The 21,072-nt window shown below is 37.6% G+C and overlaps 2 protein-coding genes across 3 annotated transcripts; one reads left to right on the top strand and one right to left on the bottom strand.

Moving 5' to 3' along the window:
• Nucleotides 1-547: 547 nt before the first annotated feature.
• Nucleotides 548-6,247, top strand: LOC111569718 (multidrug and toxin extrusion protein 1-like). The gene is made up of 17 exons (XM_023272021.3): nt 548-694; nt 1,064-1,165; nt 1,390-1,458; nt 1,563-1,711; nt 3,663-3,705; nt 3,842-3,886; nt 4,002-4,099; nt 4,180-4,277; nt 4,367-4,480; nt 4,565-4,632; nt 4,736-4,844; nt 4,936-5,011; nt 5,102-5,171; nt 5,314-5,446; nt 5,534-5,628; nt 5,751-5,858; nt 5,945-6,247. The coding sequence occupies exons 1-17, from the start codon at nt 587-589 to the stop codon at nt 6,230-6,232; spliced, it is 1,773 nt and encodes a 590-aa protein (XP_023127789.1). The 5' UTR covers nt 548-586; the 3' UTR covers nt 6,233-6,247.
• On the bottom strand, nt 6,241-19,860 carry slc47a3 (solute carrier family 47 member 3). 2 transcript variants are annotated; one of them, XM_035948965.1, is made up of 17 exons: nt 19,590-19,860; nt 17,702-17,803; nt 17,559-17,627; nt 17,318-17,466; nt 16,863-16,905; nt 12,616-12,660; nt 12,076-12,173; nt 11,902-11,999; nt 10,279-10,392; nt 10,123-10,190; nt 9,917-10,025; nt 9,655-9,730; nt 8,783-8,852; nt 8,537-8,669; nt 8,296-8,390; nt 8,163-8,205; nt 6,241-6,765 (listed from the first exon to the last, which is right to left on the bottom strand). In XM_035948965.1, the coding sequence occupies exons 1-17, from the start codon at nt 19,719-19,721 to the stop codon at nt 6,554-6,556; spliced, it is 1,656 nt and encodes a 551-aa protein (XP_035804858.1). In that variant the 5' UTR covers nt 19,722-19,860; the 3' UTR covers nt 6,241-6,553. The 2 variants fall into 2 exon arrangements, with proteins under 2 accessions (XP_035804858.1, XP_054868521.1); XM_055012546.1 differs by lacking the exon at nt 19,590-19,860 and adding an exon at nt 19,185-19,552.
• Nucleotides 19,861-21,072: the final 1,212 nt, after the last annotated feature.

A 21,072-nucleotide genomic window follows, 5' to 3' on the forward strand; every position in this document is an offset into this window, starting at 1 on the left:
TTTGATCATGAAAAGGAAAAACGCCTTGTATTTCAATTTTAATTTTTGTATTTTAAAACGAAAATCAAATAACCACTCGTTTTTTGTTTTTCAATACACGTTTCAGAACAGAAAATCCAATTGCCAAAATATACACTGATCTTAATGGTTAATTTCTTGGTTTTTGTTTTTTCGTTATAAGAAAAAGGCTATTTTCAAGCTATTTGCCATGAAGTTTTATTATATTACCTAAACATAGTTTATTGAAGTTACCATAGATCTCTAGATCTAGTAATACTTTTACTTTTACAATAGCTAAGGATATTGGAGTGTTAAACAATTCCAAAGTATGTGAAATGGTCTGAGAGGTCAACATTCTTGCTTTCAAGCTGTCCATCTTAATCTCTGTTGTGACTGCAGGGTTTTTCTTGTTTTTCTCTCACAATCAGTGTTGTTTCAGCTGGCCTTGGCGGATTTCCAGGGCAGCTGTGACCGCAGCAAGATTTCCATCCTTTGCTGCATCCTAGAGAGCAGCTAGGATAAGTACATGAGAGAAAAGAGAGGCGCTTTAGTATAAGGATCTACATTAGCATCTCGTGTTGCAAACATGGAGGAGTCTAATGAAAAGCTTTTCTGCAGCAGGTGGGCGCGCCGCAGGGTTCCTGCAGCCCACTGGGAGGAACTGGTCCACATCCTGAGGATGACTGGGCCTCTGGTAAGGACTGGCACTGTTCATGTGCCCTGCTCTGTCTGGAAGAGACTGTGTGGACTGTAGTTGGCTTTGCTGAAAAGCTGATACACACAAAGAGAGATTAATGATCTTCTTTCTTTGCCAGTGGAAAGGTTAGGAATGTCAGGAAAACAGACTTTCATGTCTAGGACTGAGAAGCAGAAATCAATAGACCTAAAACAGTGTTTGGCAGCTTTCAGTTACTGAGCAGCGCCTGCAACCTGCCAAAGTAGTGGCAGTTTGGTAGCTCATTTGTCAGTACTCAGTGTTTGTGCCATGATAATTAACTGCGACTCGTGTTTACAATAATATCGGCTGTATCACCTGCACCTGTGTTGATGTCTGTCTTCCTAGCTGCTCTCTCGAATCCTCAATTACCTGCTTCCATTTGTGGTTACAATGTTCTGCGGGCGTCTGGGGAACGATGTGATGGCTGGTTATGGATTAGCTTCTGCTGTAAGTGGTCATCTGTGTGCTGTACAGACTGCCATGAGGAAATGACATGTGGGGACGTGATTTAAAAAGGGATCGGTAAAAGGAAAAGGAAAGATTACTTAACTCACATTCATGATTCTCTCACAATCACCTGGGAATGACTCCTAATAATTCAATCAGTGTGTAGTACATCTCCTCTCATCAGTCATAGAAATATTGCTTACAACTGTGTGCATTCGTTTCAGAGCATTAATGTTACCACTGCAGCTACAGGATACGGTCTGATACTGGCATGTGATACCTTGGTGTCTCAGGTCTGGAAAACCCTTTTGATAAGATGATAAAATACACTGAAATTTTCATTGGTCCCCCACTGTTTAATAGCACCCTCTCTGCAAAATGTTAATTATGTTGACAGACATTTGGTGGTAAGAACCTGCTGCGGGTGGGAGTGATCCTTCAGCGGGGCATCATCATCCTGCTGCTCTTCTGTCTGCCCTGCTGGGGTCTCCTCATTAACGCCCAGGTCATCCTGTTATGTGTGGGCCAGGACCCCGAGGTGGCCAGGTAACTAACAGCAGCAAACATGCAGGCATGGTATTGTGACTTCTACCTGTCGTATGGACAAACTGGAATTATAATCTGTCAGAACATGAGGCTTCATCATCTCAGCAGTAAGACCAGCTTTGCATTGAAATCAGTTCTAGTCTTCACTGAACACATTTGTAATGCAAATTCAGGTGCATAAAGAAAGTTTCATATTCCGCAAAGTGACAAAAGGATCTCTACCAGTCAATATCACAGTTATTACATTAATTCTGCTCTGTTTCTCTATTTAAAATATTTAATGTACCTTCATAGAAATCTTTATGTGTCCCTGCTGGTTAAAAAATGGCCTCTTAAGCTGCATTATTACATTTTGGGCACCAGGGTGCAACAAACCTCCAAAAAAAAGCTCACAGACACAAAGCTCAAAGACTGAAATAAGGTGGATTTTAGGACCAACTTAAATGTATTGCTTTAATTGATAACACATAACTGAATTCAGTTTAATCAAATGAAGCTAACAAGTAATATTAATGACGCTGGTTTATGTAAAATGTTTAAATCATTGATTCCTTTTAAATTAACAATTTGAAAGGCCACAACTTCATTTAAGGAACGTTCACTTAAAAATTGCCAATTTTCCAACTTTAGTATTCACTTTACCTAAGCTTTAAATGTAAAACACGATTTTTTTTATTACACTTTGTCTTCTTTCCTTTTTTTACTCTGCAGTCCGACTCAAAAAAAGTAGGTCACAGCAGAAAAATTTGAGACCTTCACGTGCACAGTGCTGAAGGAGTAATAAGTCTATTTTTTGTACTTTCCCTATAATTTGAATACCAGTTTAAAGCAGGGGGAAAAAATATATAATTTCAAGTTAAAAGGATCCACAAAAGTAAACTGCCTTCACCAAAGCAGAAAGATAAGTGAGATTTATATAAAAACAGTACTTTACTTTAACCACAGCTCAAATACACAAACATCATTGCCCAGTTGTTGCTTGTTTATGATTACAGGACAGTCCTCACCATAATACCAACTCCTCAGTCTGAACACTATGAGCCCAGATGACTTGAAATTACTAAAAAGAAAAATGAGGAAGTTAAAAATGATGTGTAGTGTAAACATGAATGAATTTAACTTAAATGCTTAACAGCTCAAACTGTTATTGAAAGTTCAAGACACTAAATACAAAGTTAATTTGGCTTAAATAATACTAAATCAGCATTGACAGAGAGTCCTGTGTTTGCCTCATTTATCCACCACAAGCTCTTCACTATGTGGACTCTTAAGACTAAGGATTTTCTACCTGAAAGCCTTTCTGGATAGAAAATCCTGAGGAAAACTTCTTCCATACTGTCATATTTGTACTAAATCAACAGAAAATCATGATTCCTCAAAGATCATACTGAAAAAATATAGAATATATAAGATAAAAATGTAAATTCCTGTAAGTCTGTGCTCAATAATACTGCACCTAAAACTAATATTCCAATCGTGCTTCCTTCACAACTCTATGGAGAATAAAGAGATACAATCACAACTAAAATTTAATCATTTTAAACCCTGTCACTTAAAGTTATTTACACATTCATATACATCTACAAATTAGTAAAATATGTTTACATTTATTGAAACTTAAATCATCATTGTACACTGTAAGGGAATTGTGTAATTAGATATCTGAGCTCACAGAGTAACTTGCTAGACTCCAGGATATTTGCTTCTACTCACTACCTTTTTTTGAAGTGTGGTCAAGCAGAGGACAAATGTGAACTGTGCTGCCTGCTGATGAAACTGCACAAGACAGCAAGACTGCAATAAATGTGCAGGATAATTACTTGAAAGTGCAGAGCAGCTAAGAAGGGAAGAAAGTCTTCAAATGACATCACTCACAGCCACCCAGTAACTAAATTTACATTCTGAGACTGAGCTGATTCAGTTTGATCTAAAAACAGCTTGTTGTTTTCAGAACAGCACAGTTGTACATCACAGCCTACATTCCTGCCGTACCAGTGAGTCATTTCTGTTTTCTCGTCTTTAATCAAACAAAATTCCACATATTTACAATTAATATTTTGTAGTTTCTAAGCTGTTAAACAAATTCTAATATGATGATTAACACTTTACTGAAATAAATCTTCTCTCCAGGCCATGTTTCTACATCATCTTCAGGTGTCTTACCTGCAGAACCAGGTACCAAATCCAATTCTGTATGTTGATCCAGCTCTGTATTATCTTGCTGAGTCTAATTTAAGGAAGTTTAAAATAAGGTTAAAGTCGTGGTTATGACATTTTCTGGTGTTTTCAGGGTATAATTCTGCCACAAATGTATGCTGCTGCTTTGGCAAATATTGCAAACGTGTTGACAAACTACACTTTTCTTTACTGGCTGGATCTGGGTGTGCGGTAGGTGCATTCACACGTCTTAGTGCAGCATTTTAAATCTGAATAAAATGACCACACATCACCCTGATCATGTCTTACAGTGGATCTGCAGCAGCCAACGCTCTGTCTCAGATTTACATCTCTACGTTTCTGTTTGCCTTCATTTGGTGGAAGAAGCTGCATGTGACGACATGGGGAGGTGAGGGACAGTTGCTATAGCGGTGACTGTGATCTCATTTACTGGTTTCTTTTTGCTCTGCATAAATGAACGTCTCTCTCCCCCTGCAGGCTGGTCTGTAGAGTCGCTGCAGGAGTGGGGCTCCTTCATGAAACTGGCCATTCCCAGCACATTAATGAAGTGCTTTGAGTGGTGGGTTTATGAGTTGGGCGGATTCTTTGCAGGTAATCCAATTGTTAGACATTTTTCTCAAATCAGATGCAAATTCTGAATCATAACTCTTCTTTCTCTTTGTTTCTAACAATCAGGAATGCTGAGTGAGGATGAGCTGGCAGCCCAACATGCTGTGATAATGGTGGCTTTCATAACCTACATGGTACTGTGATTTAATGGCATTTTAAAACTTTTCTCAAATCATGTTGGAATCCTTTTAAGAGCAAACTTTCTCCTGCACTTTTTCCATAAATATGAACACATAGTTCCCCCTTGGTATCCAAGCTGCAGCATGTGCCCGGGTGGGTAACGCTCTGGGTGCAGGAGACACTGCCAGGGCCATCCTCACCACCAAGGTGGCCCTCACTCTTGCAGGTCAGTTAGAAATGAATCATACAGCAACTTATAGTCATTCCTCTGCAGCTTTTCTAATCTGACAGATTTCACAGCTCTTTTTTTTCTCCAGGTAGCATTGCGGTTGTTGAAGGTATTGTGCTCGGCTCTACTAAAACAGTGATTGGCTTCATCTTCACCTCTGATGAGTGAGTCTGCACAGCTGCACGAAATAACAGTAATAATCTTTTTAAATACTGTTGGCAAAGCAAATCTTAATTATAAAACTTTATTTCCAGGAAGATCATAGGTTTGGTGTCACACTTGATGAATGCTTACTGTTTCCTTCAGTTCTTTGATGCTCTTGTGGTGAGATTTTACACTTTTTCTTAGGAATACACCAAATGTATGGGCATTATGCTACCAAAAGCATGTTAAATGAGTAGAACATGAATAGCTCATTTGAGTGAGAGCGCATAATAATGACAGATTTGTCTCTTTACATCCTCAGGGTGTGTGCACAGGCATCTTCTTGGGCACGGGCAAACAGAAGATACCAGCTGTTGCTAATTTCATTGGCTACTACTGCATAGGACTTTCACTGAGCATCACTTTAATGTTTGTTGCAAAACTAAGAGTTTTCGGTAATCGCACGAAGTGAACTTTTCTTAAAAAGCAGATTTATAAAGTGATGGCTGCTGTGTTTTATTGATTTGTGTTTCACTCTGCAGGTTTCTGGCTTGGGCTGCTCATTTGTGTCATTTTACAATCCACCTTATACATTGTTGTCATTTTCAACCTGAACTGGGAGAGAATGACAGAGGAGGTGTGTTATTGGATACTAAGATTAATTTGTGCTTGCGTTTAATGAACTATGGCGTGATTATAGAGCTATTTTTACATGTAAGGGTAAAGACAAATTGAATTTTCACATGTGCTTGTTTGCAGGCTGTGAAACGAGCTCAGAAAAACACTCATGTAGCATTATTAAGCACTGCAGCTCTGTCAGATGATGCGGGTAACATCACTGCTGACCAGACAGGAAGTAATGGGAGTGTAAGTAGCCTGTTAATCTAAATTACAGTTTGTATTTATGCCATATAATTTACCAAAGTAAAGGGGATTGTGATACTGTCTTCCAGTCTGTGGATGGCTACATGTCTGTGAGTGTCTGCGATGGGTCTGCTGAGCCTCAGGGTGGAGTCCAGCAGCTGAAGGGTGGTCGTCTCTCCACCACCCAGCTGATCCTCCGCCGAGGCCTCACCATGTTTATGGCAGTTTCACTTCTCGCCGTGGGAGCCACTGTTCGCTTCCTTGTGCCCCTACCGGAGACCCCGTCTGTAAACTTTACTGCAGACTGGATGAACAGTACGAAAACCCCTGATCACATTTTCTCCACTGTGCTGCTCCCAACAGAAGAGTCAGAGTGAGTCAAAGATAACCACGAAACTTCTGTTTAATGTTTCAAACGCTGAGGTTGACAAACTCTCTCTCAGTTCTACCTGACAGAAATCGAACTGAACACATTCACAGAAATTTGTGGTCTAAGAGTAGAATTTTTGCCTTCAGAGATTAACTCATTGATTATGGACCATTTCACCTCTTTTCATTTTCTTCGCTTTTTGCTCAGCCGCTCTTGTGCCTCTCTACCGTCCTGCTTTGACATCCGGCTGCATCACAAACACCTGCATCGCACTGAGCGCTGGTGTGTAAGGAAGTACTCCGCTGATTACAACAGACTTTAATCATGTTCATGTAACTAAGTTAGTGACTATTAAGTTTAAAATGATTCCGACAGCCAAGATGAAGAGCATGGAAGCCAGAGCGAGGCCTCTACGCAGGATCACGGTCCTGTAAGGGAGCTGCACCGTCGCTGTTTTAACGTCAGGTTCCTCAGCACCTTCAACCAGGTCAAGGGTATCTGTCGGGCCCTCGGAGTCCTCTTGTTCACCTGGCTGGGGACCTGCACATATTGGCGGAAATGTCACATGTTTGTGGTTCTTAATTTGGCCCCAACTGACGAGAAAAAATGGCAAATATCAAACTGTTCTGTGACTGGTGTTAAAGGAGCCCCAAAGATCATGAAACTTCACAAAACTTAAGTTCCGAAAGCTCACAATTGAATGTTTAGTCAAATACACTTTAATTAACACACTAAAACAAATTCTTTTCCAAAATAGTAATTTCCTACTACAACAGACCGCAAGCCTGAATGCCAATTACACAGCTAAACTGGTAATGATCATTATTAGTAACTCAAACCTGCTAATTTAGAGATGGCAGCAATTATGGCCAGCTTGGAATCCGTATTAAAGTCAGAACAGTAAAGCTAACTAGCTAGCTGTTGAACATTTTACTGGTCTACATATTCTTGAAATGATCAGCCCCAGTTGCTGAATAATTTGTTGGAAAACATGAATTTAATAATTGAATAATAGTTCTAACTATTCTTAAATACGTCAGTTTTCTGCTTTTCTCTATGTTCTATTATTGTACATTGTGAATTGTTTTGTGTTTGGATTATTATTCCATAGACTGAATTAGCAAACAGCAATCTGGAGGTATTTTATTGCCAAAAATCATTGATCAGTAAATCAAAATAGCACATTAACTGAAAATACAAAGAGCTGTTAAATGCAGCCCTAGATTTAATGCTACCATGTTCAAACTGGAATTTGGTTTGTGACTTCGAAATTCATCCGACTGATGACATTTACTTAACTTGACTGCATATTAAGCTCAGAGAAAGACACTAATGACCACAATCTTGTCTCGGCAAAAAACTAAATGAGAATTTGGGAGCAGTAAACAGACGAGAGGAGAAAAACTTAAAACAACAATAGTAGAAAGAGTACTGGGTGAAAGCCTAAATATATATCAAGAATACAGACAGTAAATCTGAGAATATTAAATGAAAGATTTCTAGTTTCAGATATATACTGTAAGCCCATTACAGTGATTATACGTCGGCGGAAACATTGCCTGTAAACTCAGAGTGACTTTCTCAGCTTCTGCCAGCACTAGTTGACTCAGATTATGCTTTTATTTTTTTATTATGTCTACATTATTGGTTTGTGGCAGCTGACTTCACAGCATTAAGGAAAAGACTTCAGCCTGAAGTACTGAGGAAGTCACTCGTGAGTTAATGTGTTGACTTTTATAACATTTAACTAAAATCATCAGCTTTCCTTCACGTGTTACAAAGCATTCTTATGGCCTGTAGTAACACATAACGTCCAGGGTCAAAGACCTTGGCCTTGTTTTCCGTTATTTAATATTCTCAGACTTATGCTTGTACTCAAACTTTTATTTCTTGCCCTGAACATCAGAAATGCGTTTCTTCTCTAGCAGCATACTTACCATCGTCTGTGGTGCTCTTGTGCACTCCTGCTCTGATCTGAGCCTGAAAGAGAACAACAAAGTGTGAACTTTATTTAATACAGAAGCAGACTTGGTCCATTTAGAATGAAAAGATCTACCTCTGAATACCAACCTCGACTGTAACTTTCCTCCAGTTCAGTCTGATCAGATAGAAAATCAGGAATGTGCATTGCAGTGACGCACAGGTAAACAAACCAGTCCACAGACCTGAAGAAAATAAAATCACATTTTGCTTTAAGAGGAAGCAGATGTCGATGTTAACTAAAAACAGGGACAAAACTTTAAGCACCAGTTAGGCAGAAATGTGGTAACAAACAGCTGAAGGCTGAAAACCTCTCTGCTGTAAATCTTACCCTTGATTCCCATTTTGGCTGCAAACATTAGTGACACTCCGATAGGAAGACCAACACCATAATATCCCAGAAAGTAGCAAATTGCTCCGACTCTCTGTTTACCTGCTCCTCGTATAACGCCACCCGAGGAAGCCTGCTCACGCAAAGAGAATGTGGTTGGCTCGCTAAAAAAAGGATGCGGTATACTTTGAAAATGCGATTATACATGAAAAAAGTCATGAGACCATGTTTGGCAGAGATACGTACACTTGTCGCATCCAAAAGGATAAACGGAGCATAAAAGGATATAACATCAGCAACCCTTTGTCTGATTTGTCTGAAACAAAAGAGATTCAAAGTTTAGAATTTGACATATGGTATCTTTAAATTTTATATTGATATATCAAGTTTTTTCCAAGATAACCTACTTTTTGCATGTTTCGTCGCACATTGAAATTTGAGGATACATTTGAATACCTCAGGAACTATTAAAGTTAAAAGCATAAAATTTTCACTGGTATCTGTCATTATGTCATTGATTGAGAATCTGGAATGTTGGACAAGTAGATCAACCAGTCTCTGATTACTGGTGAATTGTGGAAAGTTAAGCTGTGGTGGTCTAATAGTTTTTTCCATGTCCGTATACACACACACACACGCACGCACGCACGCACGCACACACACACACACATATATAGCACAAATTTCAATGTGTGAAAGAAGTGCTGTAAGTGGGTCGACAGGCAGAAAAAATAAATACATCTCTAAAAGCACTTGATATATCTGGCTACAATTTTTTTTCCCAAAAACATCTTTACAAATATCCATATTTATGCTATCAATATTTTAGACAACTTGAGACTGAAAGACCTCTGTGTGCAGTTAAAGTTTCTGTTATTCTTAGTAATCCTACACAGTATGACTCACCTTAACCTCAAGTTAATGTGTAAAAGATTATGTAAGCAGAGCTCACAGATTTCTGTGCTGGCAATGGTGCGAATAATGGTGAAAGGTCATTTAAGAGACCAGTTATCTCTCCTAGACTGGAAGTGTAAATGTAACACACCCTGCAATGTTTTTCTACGTAGCAACAAGAGCAGTGATTAAAAAAATAAGAAACATGCTGAATGGATACTCACTCATCATATGTAAAGACATACGCGATATGGTCCTTCAGGCTCCCAATAAGGATCGACAAACACACAGACACCGACACTGTGGGAAAAACCAGCAAAGTTAAATTCATATCCAGAACCACCACTGTTTCCTGCCGTTTATCTGCTTTAGAGAGCTTCATAGATAATGAGGGAAATCAAGGAAATCGGAATTTAAGTCAAGTATAATCTTTCAATCCAATGTGTAACATTTCCAGGAGGTATCAGCATTTAAATGCAAACTGACCTGCACACAACATTGAAAGTTTAGCAGACAGCTTGGCCTGCTGTGTGTCTCCAGCTCCCAGTGCGTTTCCAACTCTTACACTGCCTGCTATGCTGAAGCCCAAAGGAAACTACCAACAGAAACACTGTATTAACATAAATAACATGTATATAGATATGATTCAGGCCACACAATGAGAATTTGATTCTGTTATTTGTGGAGCTCACCATGTACGCAATATTTGACAGTTCGTATACAACCGATTGAGCTCCGAGTTCCACCTCACTTATTATGCCTGTTAAGGATAAACTGCTGTTAGATTTCACACCAGCTGAAGTTCACACAGATTTTTCAAAAACACCCAAAGTGGTTTGTGACGTTACCTGCTAGAAAACTTCCAATCTCATACGTCCACCACTCGGCACACAGCATGACCATACCGGGGACAGCCAAGCGGACATATGAGCCCCAGTCCTGGAGGCACTCTTTAGACCAGCCTGCGTATAACAAATCAAATAAAATGTATGCATATATATCGGAACAGATTTGCATAAGAATAAAAGATACTGTCAAATAACGCTGTAGTTACAGAATGAATTATTAAACCGCTAAGTCAGCTAATGGGACATTCCATGAAAAATCAATCAGTTCCTCCCACTAAATCAGCTGATTTTTTACGCGAATAACTTTAGGATATTTAATGAAGCCACGCAAAATTTTACCTTCATACTGTATATATTTCCTGAGTTAGAGGCCGAAGGAAGTACATAGGGGTTGGTAAAAATCACGTTTTGTAATCAGCATAATTTTTTCCTGCATTTTTGTGCGATTTTAAGTACAAGTTATCGCTATATGACATTTTAAGGGAAAAAATCAAACACATTTGAGGTGTGTTAAAAACTGCTACCAAATCAGATTTACATCCAGTGTAGGGGCTATAATCTAAAGCAAAAAAAATCGTCTCTGTTCAGCACAAATTTTGAATTGCAAATGCAGCATCAAAATATGATTATATTGGAAAATTATTTTGACACAGAAGGAATCATAGCTAGAAAATGAGCTTGGTGTCAAAGCGTAGGTTAAAATAAGACATTTTAATTGCTATAACTTGTTTGGACTAACTGCTTATTACATCACACATGTGGTCATACGGGCCTTCTCAAAATGTAATTTTAGAAATGTTCTTTGGTGAAATTCTACAAAGCAGATGCTTGTTTCTATGACTGTAATTCATGGACATTACAACATGGTGCAGTTTTGCTCCTGAAAATAAGATACATCCCACGTTAATGATGCCCAAAGCTGGTTACATAAAAAAAAAACAAACAAAAAAACCCAGCAATTTTCTTTTTTTAAATTTTAGTTTGTGACACCTGGAATTGATGTAAAATTCATTTAGCTGCAGTTTTTAACAGAGCTTGGACGTGTTTTTAGAGGCCCGAAAACCTCATGTGGTGATTAGACATAAAAAACAGCTCGTTCTCAGCAGGTCAGGTGGGAACTTTCTTCAGCTTTTGTTTATTTTATATGGAATCACCCTTCAATCCAACCAAAACAACAGATCTTTAGTTTGTATAAAGTATTACATGAAGGCTTTGTCCCACTCCTGCTACTCTGCCTGTAACCTGTTCCTGTTTTGTTGCTTCTACCTGCTCTGACCTGCCTACCAGCTGTGTCCTTTGGACTCTATTGTCCGATCATGTGTAAGCTTTTTGACCTTTATCTTTCATTAAGCAACTTTACAACACCCACTGGACTGCATTTGAATCCTCCATCTTTTGTTTCATAATTGAAGCATGACAAAAATAACAATGACAGCCTTTTTCCTAAGATGTGTGCCAAGTTCTTCTAACAGCTAACGAGGTTCATTTGATGATCATGTATAATCAGTGACATGTAAGGCTCTCAGCTCGATCCTCTCACTCTGTAAAAACTCATTATAACACATGTAAATCATTGGAGCCTCTGGTTCTGTAACCATCTTCCAGTACAAATGTTTGACTAACCTCCCCAGGTGGCCTTATGAAGACCTTTCACCATGATGTAAGTATAAAGAATTCCAGCCATGGAGAACTGAGAAATGGTGTTTGCCAGAGCAGAACCTCTGTAAAAAGAGTAAAATTAGTTATATCACATAAGCAGTCAGGATGATACCGAAGAAGCCAATAAAACATACTCACGCTACTCCCATGTGCAGGATGTAGATGACAATGTAGTTGATGAGAGCGTTGAGAAGATTCACCACAACACCTGTGATTACCTGTGGCCATATGATTCCCTGCAAGAAAAGTGCCACTTTTTCTTAAGCACAGGTAAAGAGAGAGCTCAGATCTGTATGGTTTTTCCATCAACGGAAAGTATCATATCATTTACCAAATCATAAACACCTCTGTACCTGCTCAAGATTTCAAACACTCTAATTATTTTGACAATAAAGTCGTATTCTGTTGTGTTATGAGTTCTTGGGAAGCAGAGAAGACTTGGTCATTACTTAGTTTTTTGAATCCTGACCTCCTTGCCACCTAAATCCAGACAGTATTAATCAATAACAGTAGTTGAGAGGCCTGAAAGTTCACTAATTGAACTGTGTGGTTTATTTGAGCCAATCTATTGTTTTGTGGATACAAGAAAACAAATCACAGGCTCCGACTTGTATAATCAGACTGCATTTATTTCAGCTCATCAGAGAGATACTCAATGGTGAAAAATAATGAACTTACCTGGTTTTGCAGAAATCTTGCTTCTAATGAATACATGAATGCAGCCTGTAAGAGAAACGACAGACAGAGTGCATACATTAATCTCTGATTTGCACATTTTTGCATTTACATAAATGTTCAGAAACATTTAGTCCTACTCAGGATCAAGGACAGCAGCTGCCACCATATACTGGACACAACGCCTGTCTTGAGTACCACACATACAACATTTTCATATTTTGGTATGTTAGATTATCACTTCACTTGCAACTGCATATCTATATTTTATGCAAACAAGTGGAGACAATCTGAACTCCACACAGATAGAACCAAAGCCAATTTTCATTTCGCCTTTAAAGGTGTTTTGGCGTCAGACCACAAACTGCAAATATAGCCTTTATTTAATTAGTTAAATTGAACGAAATGTAGCCAGAGCCAGGTACCCACAAGCAGCATCACAAATAACTACAAATATCTGTAAATATCACCAGAGTTTAAACTGAACTGGGACATGGGACAAAAAATAAAGCTCATTAAAACAACTAATGAACTAAAGATACATTAAACATAGTCCAGCTTAGGAACAGCTGTTTCCCTCTTCACTAACATAGGTTTGGATCAGAACTTTGAACTCCCCCAGAGAGACACAATCATCAACTGTAGTGTTTTTTCTGAAGGTTATTGAATGATTAAGGTGCCAAATAGGAAATAGCCCTTCTCCATAGTTGTGAGCAAACCCTGGGCACTTTTTTTACAGTTTTTTGTTATTTATCACATCTGTCACTGCAATATCCCCCCCCCCGCGTCTCACTCTTTTGCCATTGTTACGAATATACGTCACAACAAATCAATGATCTATCTTGGTGAGATGAAGTTTAGTCTCTGTGGGAATTTGACCCATGTTAGGATTTAATTCTTTAAGGTACTGCTAGTTGAACACTAAAACTGATATTACATATGAGTGCTATAATACTGATAATAATAACCATTTAATATGCAATGAATCCATGAGTTGTGCTTGACCTTTAAAAGGGAAGAGATGGAGCTAAGCACTAACTCCAAGCTCTGATGGATACAGACAGGTCAGGCTGGAAAGTTACAGCCACTTAAAAAAATGCTTCTTCTTCTGCACGTACACACACACTAACAAAGATAGAGCTTTGGCCCTGATACACAGCACATTCCTGCTTTCATATAATGTAACAGTTAATTGCACTGAAACTGCTAGCTCAAGGTTGTTTGAGGGAGAAACCATAATAATCCTCCCTGAGGAACACCTGCATCCTCCCTATGAGATACCACTAATGGCTGCATCACATCCCAACTAACAGTGGAATAATACAAACTGGTAGAAAGCGGGAAAAAGTTTGCAGGAGGGTTTTTCTTACAGGGTTCGGCTCCTGGGGATTGGATGAAATGTGTGCCAAGAGATATGGACGTATCTGTGCACCAACTAATGGGAGAGCTAAGTCTACACCACAGTTATCCCCACCTTTAGCCAATCACTGTTCAATATTTGAATTATATGTTTGTGTTCTATAACCAATCACATTTCACCATACGGTTTAAAATGTTCTGTTCATATCAGACTTTATCTTTTTCTGGGAGGCTGTTCTAAACAGAAAAGGTCCTTGTACAAGATTCTTTTGAGACACTGATATTAGAAAATAAACAGCTTAATTGGAGAGAAGTGGTTTGTCTTCTATCTCAGAAAACAAACCCGCTCATCACCTGATTATGTAACAGAGGAGGCTTGTCACATACTAAGCATATTTTTCAAATTTGGAGCCTTTGCTTAATTGTATAAAAATAAAATTAGATGAGTGACGTGAGTTTTTCCTTCATCCTTTTTGTTTCCGTTTTGGGCGAAACCTGGTAAGATTTCTGGTACTGGGCAATTTCGTGTCTGTTTAGTCACCGGAGTTTCTCCCATTAGCTTTGTGGACAGGTTTGTAGCAGCCTAAATCTAAAAAAACAAAACAAAAAAAACTGTGAAAGTGGGTGCAGCTATATTCTCGATATCACATCCACAACTATCTAATGTAAACACACAACAGAGACTTTGTGGAGCCACTGATTTTCACTTAATAGGTACAGCCACCACCCTCCCATTTGTTGTCACCTAACGACTAGGACTGAATTTAATTAGTCAAATATTAGCTTAACTTCAGTTGTTTTGTATCAGATTTTATCATAAGGATCTGTTACTTTCCTTGACAACCCTCTGAGTCAGGCTGTCATGGACTTCATCTTACTGGACTGTATAAAAGGATGACAGTCAGCCAGTCCCTCCCTCTCCCACCTTGTTTGAATATGTTTTGTTTGTTCCTGGGTTAATTTCCGTTTTGTAAGTCTCTACAATAAATTTACTGTCAGTTGCCTCATTTGTCCCGCCTGTCATGGTGCTCACCCTAGTAAGCAGGGCCTGTCTGCTTGCTAGTTGTACCTTCTTTTGTCTCTGTATTTGTGTGCGAGTGTTGTTTGTGCTTGTAGGTCTTTGGACATGGATGCGTGAACAACAGCTGGCACACCTGCTTATTACCTCATCAGCTCCTGCAGTATATCAGCCCGATCCATCACCCACTGTAGCAGCGACATGTTTTCAGACCAGCATTCTGAGTTCATTACAGTCTCTGCGTGATTTGTCCCATGGTAATTATGTTGTCTTTGTGCTTAAATTGTTCCTGGTGTGCCGTTTAGACATCAGTCAACGAACTAATCTGATCTTCTGCCTGCTCAGCCTCAGTCTCCAGTGCTCTCCAAAAGGCTCAGTTCTTGGCAATAAATTACCTAAACCCTTACCCATGTGTCAGTGTGGTGCATTTGAGTTTATTCTGTACAAAAGACTCAACAGAGATTTGAGGCAGTTTGTGACAAAAATGGAAACCACTGGAAGTATTCAGTATTCACCCAGAGATTATATTGTAAAAAAAGGAAAAAAAAATCTTTACAAAAAGTAGTAAATATCCGTCAGCAAAGGTTCCAGAAAAAAGTATGACAATATAATTGAATTAGGCAATGTTAAAAAAAAAAAAAAAAAACTATAAGAAACTGTGAAAATAATTCAAAATATCTGTCTAATAATGATATTTTATACTGACTTAAACACAGTAAAACATATTTGGCCTGTTTTGGATTTTTATTCTCTTGAATCAACATAAAATTACTTTTTTCTATGATTTTATGAGATATTGTCTGGAATTAAACAAAACAGGGAAAACCTGTAAAATAGCAGCTACATTTTAAAAATTTTATTTGTCTTTATTTCTTTTTTCTTTTACAGTCAACATGTAAGTTAACACTTTAAAAGAAGATTTCATTAGATATAATCTGTAATTTTAGAAAACAAGGAATATATGTAAAATAACTTACTTTTTTTTTACTAGTTTTAATCCTTCATATATAGAATTTTTATGTCAAATAACAAATATGTGCTAAATAATGATATTTTATTTTAAGTACAATAAAACATTGTAAATATACAGTCACCCATAACAAACTACTTTATGCTAAAATATAATTTTTTTTATGTGATCATTATGCAGTTTTGGCCAGTCAACATGTAAACCATTATTTTTTAATTTTTTTTTAATTATATATTATCTGTAATTTAACAAAACAGGGAAAAATCTGTAAAATTGCAGCTACATTTTAAAAAAAAATTCAATCCTTAATATAGATGAAATTTATGTCAAATAGCAACAAAAATTTTGATATTTTGTGATATTTTATGTTGATTTAAGCACAGTTTTTGATTTTTGATGAGGACATTACCTGCACTGTCTGCGTTTTTTGGTACAGTCAAAATGCAAATTCATATTTTTTTCTGTAGTTGTATTAGATATCTGTAATTTAACAAAAGTGGAAAGATCTGTGAAATACCAGTTAAAAAAAACATTTACTATTTTTTATTTCTTAATCATAAATATAGAATTTTTTATTTCAAATAACAGCAAATTTGTGTAAAAAATATTTTTTCCGATGGATCGACAGTAAAAACTAGTGTAATTTTACTGTTCAACCTAGTAACAGAATGAATTAGTGTTTATGAAAATACTGCCTTTTTATGTGGACATTATTTAGAGTTTTAGCCTGTTTTGTGGTCAACATGTATAGAATTAGTTTTTTGTAATTTTACTGGTTATTGTCTGTAATTTACCCAAACCAGAGTAACCTGAAAAATAACAGGAATTTGTTCAAAAAAAAAAAAAAAAAATCAGTTAACAACGTTCTTTTTTAATAGTGTATCTAAAATTAGACAGACTCACAGGAAGTGCTGGCATGAAGATCTTCACATACATCTGAGACATCCTGGAGAGAGAATTTCCATCAGAATTCACAGGAATTAAGATAAGATAAAGTTCTTTATTTCTCCCCACGCCAGGGGAAATTTACATTGCTACAGCAGCTTATGTAACAGTAGACATAGTGATAAGAATAAAATAATAATAGAACAATAGTAATAATATTTACAATATATACAAGGGTGAGAGATGAGGATAAAGTGGCTTAACAGAAAAAATAAAAATAAAGTTTAAAAGTGCAAAGATGTGCAGTGCAAGAATGTCTGTGCAAATTTTATGGTTTGGGGTGGTAATGATATAGTCCAGTTTATGTTAACATCAGCCAGTGATGCTGATGTTGTAAAGTCTTATAGCAGATTTAATTACACTTTGAAATAAAAGAAACTAGAGGAAGGGAGTGGATTTTGACAGCGGCTGACCTGGCCACATCTGGTTCTTGTCTGACAGCCAACAGAATGGGCTCCGTGTTGATGAGGATCGCCCAGCAGGGGAAACACGCCAGCAGCAAAATGAGGATCGCTCGCTGCATAATGACTCCAACTCTCATGAGGTTTCCGCTCCCATAGGTCTACAAAAATAAGAATATTTTTATGTATTGCTACTGTCCTCACAGACTCTTCCCTATACTCGTCATATGTGATGATAAATTGAGATTCATACCTGAGAGACCAGAGTATCACATGCTGACGCCAAGCCAAAGCCAATAGATATACCTGTAACGTTAATGACCTGACGATATAACAGGTAGGTTAAGTTTTGCTCTTCTATTAGTTTAATTTGACAGTGTGCAAACATTAACTTACTGCAATGGCCAAAGCCACTCCTGCCAGCTCCGTCTTCCCCAGATGGCCACAGAAAACTGTGCTGATAAAACTCACAGCAAAACCCAAGAAGTTGGAGAGAATCTGATGAGAAAAGTCAAAACAAGAGCAACAAAAAACAAACGTATCAGTTCACTGGGAACTGGCAGTCTTTCTGGCCTTCAGTCTCTCCTGTAAACTGCTGGCCCCCTTAAAAACACTGAACTAAAAAAACATTTTCTCAGTTGATGTCATCACTCATTTTTAAGCAATGGAAAATTAGTGTAATCATGTAAAATGATATATTTGAAATTATTATTGACAAATTAAAGTAGAATTGATGGGCCTGAGACAAAAGTTTACTCTTACAGTCATATATTACCAAAAAAAGGTAATTTGTTGTTCAAACTAATGGATAAATCTCCATACAACCCTTGTGAAAGAATTAAAAAAAGTTTGTATATACACATTGTCCTGAAAAATCCCAAAGACTGATTCTGAATTGTCGAAATGGACTATGACAGTAACATATCTGCTACTGCTTTTGATTTCCTCAACCAGTGAAATGATTTTGATGCTTTTTAAAGATCTGGTCATTGCCATACAAGAAAAGACTTGAAATGAGAAAATATTGTGATCAAGAGGAGATTTATTATTATTACTTTTTACCTTGAAGGACAGATTTACCTACATAAATATACACTCCATACTGATTTGACCAACTCAGTCTTGCTCTTAAGACATCACTGACAGCTGCTTTGTCTCTTGGCGTCGCATCTGAATGCACTGGGTACTTTTTAGCATCATTTTTCAATGCACTGGGCAGTTTTATAGACTACAGCCTAAAGTCTTACAGACTGTATAGAGAGGTATAGACTGTACATAGCGAGTACTGGTGAAATGGGACACTTCCTGAAAATTTTACAGACTCATTCCGTGACTTCTCTTCCATAGGAACACTAACACATTCTTGGATTTCCAGCAAGGTAATTATATGAATTACATTTGCACCAATTTAGGAATATGATTTCTTTTAAGACAGCATGTGTTTCGTGATCATAAAAAGCATTTTTATTTATTAAAATGACTAAGAGAAGGGTCCCATATTAACTATATGCAACTGGCAAAATGGGACACCAACATAATTCCCATTTTCCAAAAGGGCAAAAGAGGTTCAGAAGTGATTCTCAGTCATTCTGATAAATCATTACATCCCCTTCCAAAATAAAGTGGAATCAAGTGATGAATATTCTTTGATTTTTATAAATTTCACAATTTTAATGACTGGATGGACATTAAAATGGGATAAATTGTGACTGTACGTGAAGCCGCGCCTACTTTTAAGACTTTATCGGAACTTGATTTTCTTCTCCTCAGCAGCTCATAAGAACTGGTTTTGGGTTGTTTTATGTACTCCTTGAAAATATACTCACTGGAAAGTTTAACTGACCTAATTTGCAGGGGTGTTTCATTTAACAATACTCACTCTACAGTCTAGGAGAGGTCCGTTAGACCTTTAAAAGGCCTGTAAAATTCCCACAACGTCACAAATAGACGCCATGAGACCGCAGCCAGATTTTGGTATCGTCGCTCCTTTTTCAGGGAATGAGAAGAAGTTTTCCTTATAACACCAGTTTAAAGGCTGTCTTTTAACCCGAAACAGGTCTTTTCCTAAACCCAACAGAGTATATTTAGTGTCTAAACTTGACCGAGTGAAACTGAAACTAGGTGAAGTCCAGAAGTCTGTCATCTGATCAGCCTGTGGTCTCGGAGAGAGGAGTCAAATATCCACGCTGGTGACGCCAGAAGACCCGCAGAAAAACGGCTCTTTTTGACGTACTGGGGATGAAAACGTGCTGACTGAGAGTGTGTTTAATTACATAGTACTCACCACCGGTACAGCCAGTTTTGACAACTCTAAGACTTCGCTCTTGAAGCCGACAGGGATCAACATGCGGATCCATTTCAACAGAAAACACTCTTTCCACGAGGAGAGAGGTGCGCTCTGTGCGTAACCATCCATGACTGTCGGTGTGTTCGGCGCTGTGCTGCTGTTGAATCCCTTCAGCTCAGTCCTGGATCTCAGCGAGAGAGTAAAATAATGAAAGCCGTTATAACTCTGCTTTCATAGGACCCACGTGAATTCAGGATGTCAGTCACTTCCGGTTAGTCAGCTGGTCTAGACTAGAAGGTCACGTTTTTAATCTTAAATCGCCCCGTATGTGTTTTATTCCCACCCCTTACCATTCAGAACGATAGGATCAAACCTGACAGACTGTTTATTATTAACTTGTATTGGTTTGATCAACAGAACTCAGTCATCATCAATCTAGAGTTCACAGGTGAGGAGACACCTGTTCAAAAGTTCATATGGAGAGTGAGTAAAATTAAAATATTGTTGAACAACACTGGAATCAAAAGGTGCCACAAGGTTCAAGTAAATGTTTGCATTGAAATATTTCTAAAGGTCAGTTTGGTTTTCATTAAATGAAAAAAGTAGCCTGAGAAGATTGGATGAAATATCCAGCAGCCGCTCATATACGCTGTAAAAAATGTTTTGTGAAAAAAGTTTTAACCATATTTTTTTTGATCAAATTACTGTTTTACAGATTTTCTCCATTTTTCTTAAATTACAGATCATAATTGGTAAAGCCACAGAACGTCATGTTATTTATACATTAACCATAAAAATAAACAAATAAATACAACTGCCCAAAACTGTAAATGTCATACACAACCAAAATCTGTATATTTATATAATAAAATTACATTTTTTTTACAGATAGTTGCTGTTACTTGAAAGTATGTTTATTAAGAACTGGAAAAACAGTAAATATTTTGTAAATTATTATTTCACATTTTCCATGTTTTGTGAAATTACAGAAAAACAGAAAATCTCAAGTGAAGTCACAGAAATAATCATTTACATTTTGACCGGGCCAAAACTACAAATAATGTCCACATCTAATGTCTTTATTTGTATAAATGGTAATTTTGTTCGGGGGGGGGGGGGGGGGGGTCAGAGAACCCAGGCACAGAAACAGACAAAATGGTCATGGCAAGAAAAGGAATCTTTATTTATAAACAAAACTAAGGACACAAACTACAGGGAACTAGAAACAGGGGGAATGACTGGACTGAAATCTGACAAACCAAACATAACTGAGAAACCAGATGAGACCACAAAAACATCAAAACTCTAAACTAACTACAGAGGGGAAAAACCAAGAAACTCACAGAAGAATAAACTAAAACCCATCCAACAAAACTGAATACTCACAACAGGAAAAAACTAGACTGAAGGGGCAGGAAAGCAGGCTCAGGGAATCCGGGGTGGCAGAACATGAGACGGAGTTACCACAGGCTGAGACAGA

The sequence above is a fragment of the Amphiprion ocellaris genome, chromosome 7 (genome assembly GCF_022539595.1).
Source record: "Amphiprion ocellaris isolate individual 3 ecotype Okinawa chromosome 7, ASM2253959v1, whole genome shotgun sequence".
NCBI classification, from domain to species: domain Eukaryota; kingdom Metazoa; phylum Chordata; class Actinopteri; family Pomacentridae; genus Amphiprion; species Amphiprion ocellaris.

Coding starts and splice junctions, on each gene's coding strand:
- LOC111569718 (XM_023272021.3), top strand. CDS start 587: ATGGAGGAGTCTAATGAAAAGCTTTTCTGCAGCAGGTGGGCGCGCCGC. Junction 4,100..4,179: donor TGGCTGGATCTGGGTGTGCG/GTAGGTGCATTC, acceptor CATGTCTTACAG/TGGATCTGCAGCAGCCAACG. Junction 4,845..4,935: donor GGTGGCCCTCACTCTTGCAG/GTCAGTTAGAAA, acceptor TTTTTTCTCCAG/GTAGCATTGCGGTTGTTGAA.
- slc47a3 (XM_035948965.1), bottom strand. CDS start 19,721: ATGGATGGTTACGCACAGAGCGCACCTCTCTCCTCGTGGAAAGAGTGT. Junction 17,628..17,701: donor GAGTGGCTTTGGCCATTGCA/GTAAGTTAATGT, acceptor TTATATCGTCAG/GTCATTAACGTTACAGGTAT. Junction 12,000..12,075: donor ATCCTGCACATGGGAGTAGC/GTGAGTATGTTT, acceptor CTCTTTTTACAG/AGGTTCTGCTCTGGCAAACA.